This window comes from Halictus rubicundus, chromosome 8 (genome assembly GCF_050948215.1).
Source record: "Halictus rubicundus isolate RS-2024b chromosome 8, iyHalRubi1_principal, whole genome shotgun sequence".
In the NCBI taxonomy this organism is placed as follows: domain Eukaryota; kingdom Metazoa; phylum Arthropoda; class Insecta; order Hymenoptera; family Halictidae; genus Halictus; species Halictus rubicundus.
The window spans coordinates 1,004,028-1,016,293 of record NC_135156.1 but is presented as its reverse complement, the minus strand read 5'-3'; the positions used below and the strand labels follow the sequence as shown (position 1 = coordinate 1,016,293).

The window sequence follows — 12,266 nt, the reverse complement described above, 5'->3', positions numbered from 1 at the left end:
GGTTTTATCTTTGACAGTTTTATTCTAATTTTCAAAAAATGTTCAGAAGCGTAGAAACATATATAATGACTTATGAATTAGTTCTAAAATTATATTATACAGAGAAATAATTATTAGTGATTGGCAATATAATTGATGTAGGTATCTCATTTTAGTATTTGAAAAATATTTACCAAGTACAAAAATGAAGGTAGTTATTGGAATATTTTGAATTTTAGAAGAAAATTTTGTCTCTTAACAAGATAAAAATAAGTTGTACATATAATAAAACTACATTGCAACTGAAATAATTTGTATGCAAACAGTTTATCCAAACTCAAAACAGTTGGGAAATATTCAACTATTGAATTTATTTGTTTGATAAACGTACATTTCAGTATGTGAGCAGTTGTCTGTAAATAATATACTAAAAGAAACAAGATTTATACAATGCATGCATTGAAACTTTGTGCAGTGCATATTTCTTTCAATGACTTCATAAGATTAGTACACAATTATTAAAATTATATATGATTACTAAATAGACTATATCCATACCAATATAATTCTTATTGTTTTTATACATATAATTGATATATTACTTCGCTTATATGAGGACAGTACAGTTAGTTTTAATAATAGCGTAACATAACAATAATTGTAGAACTGAAATTATTTTATTGAATCTATAACAGTACTAAAGTAAAACATTTTTTCGTAGTATTTCATTTGTTTTAACTTAAGAGATTGCTTTGTAAAAATGATTTATGCGTAACATGTATCATTTTGGGGAAACGAATTAGCAGACTGATATTTTACACAGAGAACTAATTAATTTATATTTCAGCTTCTTGATTTGCCAATGTTCAGCTAAATATTGACATTAACATTGTAGAAAATCTGTATATGTTATAAATAAAAGAAATACAATATATGTGAAATGTTATACATATAGTGATTATGTGTAATTGCAAAAAATTGATGTGTTGATCACATTAGGCAAGGTTAAATTCTTTAAGTGCAGTTTGCATAATTGTATCTTTAACAGCACAGAATACAAGCTTGATATTTTCAGTATCTGATGCATAATCCCGTGAACGCAGCATGCAATGATAAATAATGTATTATTAAAAATAAATAATTATTTTTCTGCATGGGAAATCGATCGAAATTTCGCAATATATATATATATATATATATATATATATATATATATATATATATATATACATAAAGACTACATAAAGACTAATAATAATAATAAAATGTGTAATGAAAATTTGATTATATATAATTTATAATTACAATTATATAATGAGTTTATATAATAATCTACTATCATAACTTGTAATAAGAGTTTTTAAAACACCAATATTGAGGTTTAGTATTAAGCTTAAAGTTGTTACTTATTTGAATAAGGAAATTTATTCAATAATTTCCTATAAGTCTTTTTATAATTTCAATAATTATAAAATAAGAAACCTGAAATTGGCTATTAGACCGGCAGCGGTAGGTTCAGTATTAAGTTTAAAGTTGGTACAAGACACCAATATTGTTATTGTAAAACACAAATTATTTGTATGAACTCCTTATGAGCTTTTAGGCAATAAAATTTATGTAATGTAATATTTAATGTCTGAATCTATCACAAATATATGTTTAATATACATTTTATAAAATACCCTACACATATTAATTTTTCATAACAATATAATCGTAGCAATATAATCATACATAACATATCACAATTTATTTAATGTTATTATACATATATAATTAGAACGTAGCAAAGTTAATATTGTTTTATATAACAATAGATTGATTTTCCATGCATTAAATAATTTCTTCATTATTGTTCAAAATTACGCACCTTATTCAGGACATATCGACACATGCAAAGTTACCTTGGCTAACATATACAATATTAAGAAGCAAAAACTAATACACATTTATTTGTACAGAATTAAATACTAGTAGCCTACCTGTAGCACATGTAAAGTGTGAATAAATAATTTTCTCAGTGTCTGGATTCAATTCGACAAACATCCCTAAAATGAATTCTCTAGCAGACATAGCATTGTTCTGTGGACCTGTGAAATATACAAGTAAGTATACAAATAGGCATTACTGCTACATACATTTACCTAGCAATATACAATACTTTAATCCTCTCTGAATTAAATTGTAAGTGGGTTATTACTCTAGGATGTGGTTGATAGCAAATCAAATAAATCAATTAGTACTGACAATATGAAATTCAAATACGTAATACTGGCTATACATAGAACTCTTAAAAATATAATAACATTTGCCAAAGAAAATTATAACCAAACTTAATTACTCTATGATAATGTATATTGTATATGTTATTATATCTGAATATCATACATGAGGTTAAAAAGTTTAAATAAACATAAGACGTAAAATAAATGAAATAATTATCTTCCATTTATATGGATTCTGAATTATATTTGTACAAATCCAATGAGCGCCGCAAGGACAATGCATATATTGAATTAGTCCAATGAACGCTGCAAGAAGCCTTTCAAAAGTTTTACCAACCAGATAAAGTCCTTATGTAAATTCAATTGATATAGGTGTACATTTTATTAAATTACAAAGCACATTGTGCTATAGTTTCAGCAGCTATATGTGTTTTATAAGCTAAGCACTATTAGGAATCCATTCTAAATTAAGTTGTACTTATCGCAAGAGCTATGTCTGATAATATAAACATGTAAATGTTTGTAATTTATTGCTGATGTAATAATTATACTGCTATGTGAAAACATTTTTACTAGAAGGGAAGGGTTAAGCTCCAGAAATACAATTACAATTTTATGATTGATAGTCACTATGTAGATTGATTTAGACATTTTTTTTACAAAAATCTACAATTTTGCCAGGATGTGTTGTACTTGAACAGACCTGTCGCACACGTGAAGTGAGAGTAGCACATGCGGTCAGGATCAGGATTCGAACTGAGATACACCTTTAAGATGAACTCCCTGGCTGGTACAGAATCCAATTTAGGTCCTATACCATAAAACTTATTGATTTACTAATAATAAAATGAATAGTACACAAAATAATTATTAACCTGATCCCATGAATACTTGCTAATAGTTCATTATATGTTACATTTAATCTATTGGCTACTCTAAAGTTCATAATTCATAATTGACATACGTTTGCATTATATTATGAAATATACACAATATATGTCATACCACATTATTCAGAGATTTATTACGATCTTATTAAACGCAATAGTTTTTCAACATAATACAGAATTTGCTACTCAACCTTACACTTATGTAGTCGCTCCCCAGTCCTAAATACCATACTGTGAACTGTGACGCGAATCAGCAGTGAATATCTTTACAGTTCGTCTTGTTTGAATAAATTTTTCTTTAAAAAGCTAATGATGAATCCATACTGGTTGTCTCATAAAAATAAAGATAAATCTACCAATTTTTTAATTGATTGATTGGAATTGAGTGATTGTAATTAACAATACGTAACAGCTTATTTTCATTTATGTTTACAATGTACGGAATATTTAACACTTCGGTGATTGCTCCATTTACTAGCATTCACACCAGCTTCTTTTGCTGCAATCTTCAGCGTATTGTTATCTTCAGTTTGAATACGACGTGCAATTTCATGTGTGCCGCTATTAGAATTTATTCATGGCCTACCATTTTTTGCAAAATTTGACGCAGAACCGTAACCTTTTTTTTATTTTTGCTCCTACCCTAGACAGCTTCATTTTAGATTATTCGGTTGAGCCAACTTATAAACTGAGAAATAGTTGTGCAAGCATGTCCTACGCTAGTAAACAATTGTTACTTGTTTACAATTTCATTCCCCACTACCTATTTGATTTTTTATCTGTGTCTGATAAAACGTGCAAAACTGTAAACATTACAAAGTTCCTATTTTCGTAAAATATTCTGTACATTCTGGACATAAATGAAAGTAAACTGTTACACATTGTTAATTACATTCACCTTGTAATTGCAATCACGAAATTCCGCTCAATCAATTGAATAATTGGTAGTATTATCATCGTCTTTATGAAACAAGCAGTGTGTGTATACACTTTTGTTCGTCACTGTACATCTATATAAAACCAACATTGTCACCAAAGCTCCAAACTTCGTAAAATAATTGTGACCGAGTCGCGTGTTTCAGAGTATCATTTTAACGAGAGATCATCGGAATTTATCCGTTATTTACGAATAATGTACCTACATATATGTAATCCATAGAAATCGATATATTAAAATCATCTTATATTATTGTATTTAAAATAATTATAATAAATAGTTAATAATTTCATTCATTATTGGAAATAACATAATGATAACATAATAACGTAATGAAAAAAAGCTTTTTGCCTAATCGAATAAGAGATAACATAAGGCTATATACAAATAACATTGTTTAAAAGTGAACACTCGGATATTGATTGAAGTGTTCAGTGCATTTAATGTAATTTATATTTATTTCATTATTCCATTAAAAAATAAACGAATAGACTTGTATAAATTAACGTTTCATCGATAGAAAGACAGCTGTATTTCATGTGTTCTATATTTAAAAATTCATCATAATTTATCCTAAATCCAAAACATTTTGCTCCATCGACCAAACAGGAGCAAGTTGTTGGTTGATGAAAATAATTGCAGAATAGTGTCCATTGCCGTGTATGTAATATGTAGGTACATATAACTGCATCACTTAACAAACAACCTGACCTTATGGGGTGCATAGTGTGTTTATTATGATCCGGTTTTATGGTATTTTGAAACCATATATTTTAATTAAGTCATTTACTTCAGTCATTTAATTAAGTTATTAATTATTTCATTATAGTATGCATATAACGTAGAAAAAGAGTATTCTTACAATAAAAATGTAAAAACAAAAGTAGCTACAGTTTCTATTTATATGAAGTACCTTATAAATGTATAGTCGAGTCGGAAAGTAAGTTAACGATTGGCGTATGCAGATAAATGAATATGATACATCTTTAATAGTGATAATATGTTTTACTAACGTATTTGTTTATTTACTTATACCTTCTAAATAAAAACAAAACAATAATTTGATTTTACATTAAGTAATATACAAATATCTTAGTAAAACATATATTATCATTATTAGAGATATATCATATTCATTTGTCTGCATACTCCAATCGTTAACTTACTTTCCGACTCGACTGTATGTGGAATAAGAGTATTACACATATACCTTTATACATAGTAACAAATATAACAAGTATAAGAACATTCTACGATGTTATTATGTTTTGTAGAATATTGAATGTAACATATAATAATTTGTAGATAAATGAGAATCTTTTCAATAGTCAATAATAATATGAAAACATTATTAATGCTTCATCAGTATTTAATGTGTATCTGATTGTAATGCCATGCAAATGTTGAAAGTATTTTTTTAGAGAACATGCTTTATACTAGAATGTTTCATGTAGGCAATGAAAGCCTCAAACACTTCACCATTTTGAGTGATAAAAGTATTTATTCAATGATATTATTAATGTAATGTGTTAATGTCAATATATTGATATACTGCTATTCCAAACTATTCTACTCAATAATTATAAAAACTATAGTTATTTCTTCAAAGGCATTAGTATAACACTTTCACTATAATTTACACTTTGTACTTATATAAAATATTTCTACAAAGTAGTATTGCATCGTACTTCTTAACATGATGAGACAGCTATTAGAAGAAGTCATTGAATACAAAAAATATATGGAATTAGTATATAGCTGTTCGCAAGTGATTGATACAATTTTGGCCATAAGGAAGAAGAAATTTTACAATTTCAAAAATAGATGCTCTCATAGAGGTGTCAACGGTTCATAGAGTACTTTTTTGAGCTGTTAGAAGATTGAAACATACATAAGAAGTACAGAGTTTGTGATATAAAAGGTACTGGTGATAACGGTAGAGTTATAATATATGGCATATGGTGTGGCGTTGTATCAATCATTTGTGAATATCTTGTATATACATACATAGAATTACGTGAATGAGCAGTATGTATAATTCTTTTTTTCTTAAATAGGATATTCCATAACATACTTTAAGGATTGATTCAGCACTTGAAAGCACTAAAAATGTTTTTATGAATGAATATCCTATTGGATCTTATTTATAAGATATAGTAAATATTGTCATTTTCTTCACTAGTGGTCTTTAAGGTAAGTTTTTACATCATGTTAGTGTTCAAATAATACAAAACAATCATCAACGATCAACAATGATCATGTGAAAAAAATCAAAATATTTTTAGATAGTTGAAAGGTAGTGTGACTAGAATAACTCTGTAGACTTTCCTTTCCTTATTTATAATACGTATTATAAACGTTTAAGTATGTGTAAATAATGTTTAAAAAGAGCAAGATGCCTCTACCGCGCCAATTTTCTCAGACATCACTTTGAAAATTATGGGTTTGTGGAAACATTTAACTTAACTTAAGGTACATCAAGTGATAAAGCGGACCTTTATTCTCCGGAAATTGTAAAAAAAGTTGACAAAATTTGTTAAAATAGAAGTAATTCTTAAAGTCTTTTAAAGAAAGTCTCTTAAAGAAACTTCTCAAAAACTGCAAGTGATGGGGGCAAACGGTTTGCAAATTCGTATTCAGCGTCAGAAACAGTATAAGAATTGGTTTGAAGTTTGAATGTCCTTTATGATAAAATTCATGTTGGCGAGTCTTATAGTCATACCATTGGTATCATAAAAATTGTGTGGCAATACAAACCTTGCTATATCTCATAAACAAGGTCAAATAAGATTTTTTTTATTGCTATTAAGTGGTGTACAAATCCTTGAAGTGAATTCCACATGTAGCAAGATAATTATGTACATCACTGTGGATTGGTACATATTTGAATTGTTCCATCTTCACTAATTGATAAAAACTTGAACTGATACTGTGGTCCATTGGTGGGTTATGGCTCAAGAAATAGAAAGTGACTGACAGATAAACATAATCCATATATAATTACTCTATCACAATCCAATAAAAAATAAGTAATATATGCACTTGTTGGCAAATCTATTAGAATGAATAAAATGTATCATAGGTGAACATAACCTAAACTAACTCCTATTACTATTCAGATATGTGCTCATTAAAAAAGTGCACTTTAAAATTAGATCAAATGATTAGAGTTTTGTTGAGAAGTTAGAAAGATTAGTTTATTAAATGTCGGATAAAAGAAAGTTTGGAAGAACCGCAATTGTTCGGAACCATGAAGAAAATTCTAAAGGTTGCTTTTTCCAACTTGTTATCTGAATCTGTAGCGAAAATTTAAAACATTCGATTTGTATACGTGTAATGTCTAATATTTATTAAATATTTCATCGAAATTGATTAACGTCGTTATGAGCTAAAAATGATAAAAAATGGTGGTTTGTAGTTTTTAATACCTATAAAAAATGCATTCTTAAAATTTTCGATGTACATAAACCCAGATAAAAAAAGTTGTAAAAAGCAACCTCTTGCCTATGTACATAGTATTCTTTCTGCAAATCTAACCAATTACAATTTTTTCAAAATTTCTTTTACACATTACCTACTGAGCTAGTCCATCTAACTTTTCAAAAAACCTTAAGTCGTTTGGTCCAATTTGAAAAAAGTTATTCTCCTTTAAAGAGTGTTCGATTATTAACCCTTTGTGGTCGTATTAAGTTCATACATACAATGCTGGTCGGAATTCATTTTCGTTGAACGAAAAATAATACATAATATGCAAGATTATGAAGGAAAAACAAAATTTATTCATTCTTTTTTAAACTCTAGATATATGTAACACAATAATATGTTTTAATTTGATGTAAAAATTATATTTTATATTTTTCTATCAGGATCACCAGTATAAATATTTTCAAAACAATCGTTATCACTTTCTATATCAAAATCTATAATCAATAGCTATTTAGGTATAATTATTAATAGAATAACTGTAGTTCTTTTATTTCTACATTCTTTTTTCATGAATACTTTTTTCCTACATAATATATTACACGTTATTATTTAAGCTATATTGGAAACTCATAAATAGATTGATTAATAAGACTACTTTCATAAGTTTCGTATTTTAAGATGAATTTTACTGTACACTTACCATCATATTCAGGAAAGTAGTCAACAAGATGGGAATGCATAATCTTCTCTTCTAGTAGATCTTTTTTGTTTAAGAACAAAATGACAGAGGAGTGTTGAAACCAAGGATATGTGATAATTGTTTTGAATAACGCCTTACTCTCTTCCATTCGATTCTGAAAATAAGACATACAAATTTAGTTCTTATAACTTGAATTTTCGTAAATCATCATTTTGTTAAGTTTGTAATTATGATTACCTCATTTTCCGATTCAAACAAAATTTGATCATATTCACTTAGAGCTACTAGAAAGATAATGGAAGTTACATTCTCAAAACAGTGAATCCACTTTCTTCTTTCTGATCTCTGTCCGCCAACATCTACCATCCTGCAAAGTAAGATAAAATCAATATTGTTCAACATTTATTAATTCTCCAAGCGTTTGCAATATGTTGATAAATAGAATTATTATACTTTACTATTATATTTCTCATTATAATGAGTAATTTACAAATAATTCTATTGTTTTACAAATAATTCTATTGTTTTACAAAACTGCACTAAATTACTAAAAAGTAATATATGTATTTACAGAATTTAGTTTAGTGAGTATAAACTTTATGAGAAAACATGCAAATGATAAGCTGAATAAAGCAAAAGGATAATACAAAAAGAGACAAGTAGAAACAAAAGGAAACCAATAAAAATCAATAATGAAGAGTAAGTAGCACACTTGTATCTCCCAAATAGTTACATATTTAGTTGTTTCTAATTTATTTCTTTTATAGTAATTACAACTACTTTCTACCAATTTTTACCACTATGTATAACTACAATGTATTTTCAATCAATAGATAACTATTATCAAGACTATGTAAGGTAACTATTTACATACAGGGTTATGTTACTTAGAAAATATACAACTATAGTCTGTCCAACGAGACGAGGTAATAACGGTAAACAAATATACATAATACGTATCTAGTATTTAGTAGCCACTCGAGTGCGACAGAGTTGAAGTTACACTTCTCACAATCAGATGGTCAGCAAAGGATGCACAGTGGTGCTCCACTAATTGTGATTGTGATTGTGATTGTAATTGTGAATGGAGCAGTCACCATACCACTGGCCACTGACTCATATCGTTAGACAGATTATGTATATGTAAGTAAGTACATATGTAGGTTATTAGTAGGAATCAAATCTGGACATATTATTACTTGAAACAGAAGAAGAATATTCAAAACAATAAATTGTTATTCCCAAACTCTAACATAAAATTTTTCTCTACCAAAATGAATGCATTATTTTGATAGGGTTCCTTAATTATATTAAACACTTACGATCAAGTAATGATGGGTTTAAAATGCTAAGAACACAATTGTTACTAACCCTGTATTAATAATAATGGTTTCTAATTAAATTTATGCTTGAAAAACTTGTTTCTTAAATTTAAAAAATTTTTCTTTTTCATTAATTATCTCTACCTTTCTACATACTTCTGAATATTTCATATTTTATTCGTTTTTACTCCTCTCATATTTTATATTTCATTGCGTCTCCTTTTCTAATGCTACAATTATCAAATAATAATTGTAAGATTTAAATACAGAAATGAGAAAAGTGGAAGTAGATATTGGAAGAGCAAATAAAAAATTAAATGTAGAATTAGTGAAAAACGTACAGACACTTGAACATTTGAAACAAGAGTGTAGAAAGCTGAGGACAAAAAATAATAAACAGCATACAAAACTGGAAAGATGGATGAGGACGAGTTTTGAGACAAGAAAAGGGAATGAGAAGAGGGAGAGGGAGAGAGTGGGAGAGAAAGAGAGAGATAATTAATATGGAAAATTTGCCATAATTAAAATTGAATGTGTCACTAACTTTTTATTTATTTTACTTGTACTTCGAATCTTGCATCTGTTAAATGTATGATATATGTATTGTTATACAAAACATGATTTTCTCGTCCAGGGTTGTAAGCAACAAACTAAACCATTATTATTACTACTATTTGAGTGATATATTAAAATAAAGCAATCTTCAATAATAATAATATTTTGTTTGAATATCACTCAAACCTGACAGAAATAAGTAGTATTGTGACAATGTATAAGTAGAATGGATAAGATAATAGGAATAAAAAAATCTCGGAAGTATGATTCATATTGGTAACTCATTGGGGGGATACTTTAAGGTATTCGGATCCATTACTCCCTTAGTTAGTACGCAAATTACTTCTATAGAGTAGAGTAGTCAAGTTTTAAGTAATTGTGTTAGTACCTAAATATGATGGAGTCCAGATCAAATGGATATTCTATAATGCCAGTAGTAGGAGCTCGAGCCCGAAGAATGTCTTGTTCAGTAGGAAGGAAGTCGGGTTTTTCGATACGCTCTAGGTCACTAAGATAACTGCAAAACAAACGAAGCCATAGTCTGATAGTGCATGCCATGCATGTAATAAAGGTGATTGTGAGGAGAGGAGTTATCGCAACACCAGCTTTCATGCGCGTTCTCCTTCCCTGAAAGAATTTGCGAACAGTTGAAGATTCATTGATTTAATCATCAACTTTTATGACACACGAACTGATTGCAGAAAGCGGAGAGGGGAGCTAACTAAAAGTATGAACAAATATCTCCTGCTAAAGAATGATGCAATCATTTCATAGATATTTTGTCTTCCTGAAATATTGTAAAGCATTAACAAAGCTAATAGACACATACTATTTTTGTACATGCCTAATCATACTTAATGCATACATTGATCTCTTTCTATGCCTTAAATATTTTGCAAACGTAAGTATTACTGACTTCAAAAAATGGATGGACTATGTAGTAAGTAAATTGGTATAGCGGACGACAGTAGGTGTAAGAAATGGTTATAATGCTTCAGTTTTATTTTCCATATTCACACTCGTAAAAGAAATGAAACAACTTATTTTGATACTACTGCATAAATCTTATTTGATATGTATTTTCATTTTTCAAATTTTATGTGTTCCATATTGTAACAAGATACCTAATTAGATGTTCACCATCTTTGTGTACCTATTTGTTAATATTAATGAAATTATGCTAACATTGTCTATTTTGTTTCTACATAAATCATAATAGTAATTTTCATCATCATAGCATTTTTCATATTTTTATAATGCGTATTCCATAATAAATGTACTGCGTTTGCGAGTTATTTCATAATTGGGGAAGTAAAACAACTTATGCGTCAAATAATGATTATACAATTTTGAGGACTTGTTTTATCCTGTGTTAATAAAATTTTTTTTCTCTTAAGAAAAGAAAAGAAATCACTATTTGGTAATCGTCATTATTAAAATGATTTTAAATGATTGATTTCAGTTATATTTTCATTGTGAAAAAATGTTAATGATTTGTAATGAGTAATACACTTTATACAGAGCTCTTGAGCTCTTTGCACGACAATCGGGGTCCTTTCAGACTTTTTTTTTTAATGAATTCACCTTGCCGGGTTAGCAGAACATTCTTCGGACTTCTCTGCTCTTCATACTATTGCGCAATGTCATAAACAGCCGATCCCGGATGCCGAAAGAATCGAATAATTACGGTCACTGACCGCCCAGTCCGAAGCGCTTCAATTACTGCTGTTCTTCTATTATATTCGACACTTGATCTAATTAACTCTGCCATTTTTCAGTTATATACGTCTTCTATATACATAAGGCTTGCTCGAAAATGAATAAACATCTTGTACATACTCCTAAAGGCACGCGTAGCGGGAAATTCAAATTGAATTTTGTCCGGATTTAGCTAGCGGACCCTGTATATTTACCGAAAATATACATTTTTCTTGTATCAATGTAAAAAGCTGCACCCACGTTGCCACCCCTCGATCTGTTTGCATTTGAGAAAATCAATTTGTGTAAGCAATTGTTTCGAATAAATATATGTATTGTTTCCAATACATTCGTTTGGTCGTAGGAAAAATATACTTCTTGACTGTGATGGAAAACTATGTAACGAACACCGTTTCCTCTCTGTGCTTCCGGGCTTGAGACCGGCATTTGGCCACATTAAAAACGGGGTTTCTAATCACCGTTTTCTAAAGAACAATACTAAGGGTCCGAGGTTAGGGAAATTTATTTTTGTCG

General features: G+C 28.6%; 1 protein-coding gene and 1 long non-coding RNA gene across 11 annotated transcripts in view; both read right to left on the bottom strand.

Annotated features, from left to right (window-relative positions):
- Window positions 1-12,266, bottom strand: part of LOC143356654 (uncharacterized) — a 707,545-nt gene that overhangs the window by 100,124 nt on the left and 595,155 nt on the right. The window lies entirely within an intron of this gene.
- Window positions 1-12,266, bottom strand: part of Galphaq (G protein alpha q subunit) — a 146,741-nt gene that overhangs the window by 4,551 nt on the left and 129,924 nt on the right. For 2 of the 9 annotated variants that reach the window (XM_076792521.1, XM_076792517.1), the window contains 4 exons: window positions 10,423-10,551; window positions 8,395-8,524; window positions 8,158-8,311; window positions 1,962-2,069 (listed from right to left, as the gene is read on the bottom strand). In XM_076792521.1, the coding sequence (XP_076648636.1) occupies window positions 1,962-2,069; window positions 8,158-8,311; window positions 8,395-8,524; window positions 10,423-10,551 (521 nt within the window). Of the gene's footprint in view, window positions 1-639; window positions 1,058-1,961; window positions 2,070-2,907; window positions 3,016-8,157; window positions 8,312-8,394; window positions 8,525-10,422; window positions 10,552-12,266 lie in introns of those variants that run through there. The other 7 variants (XM_076792514.1, XM_076792522.1, XM_076792519.1 and 4 more) reach the window with 7 other exon arrangements.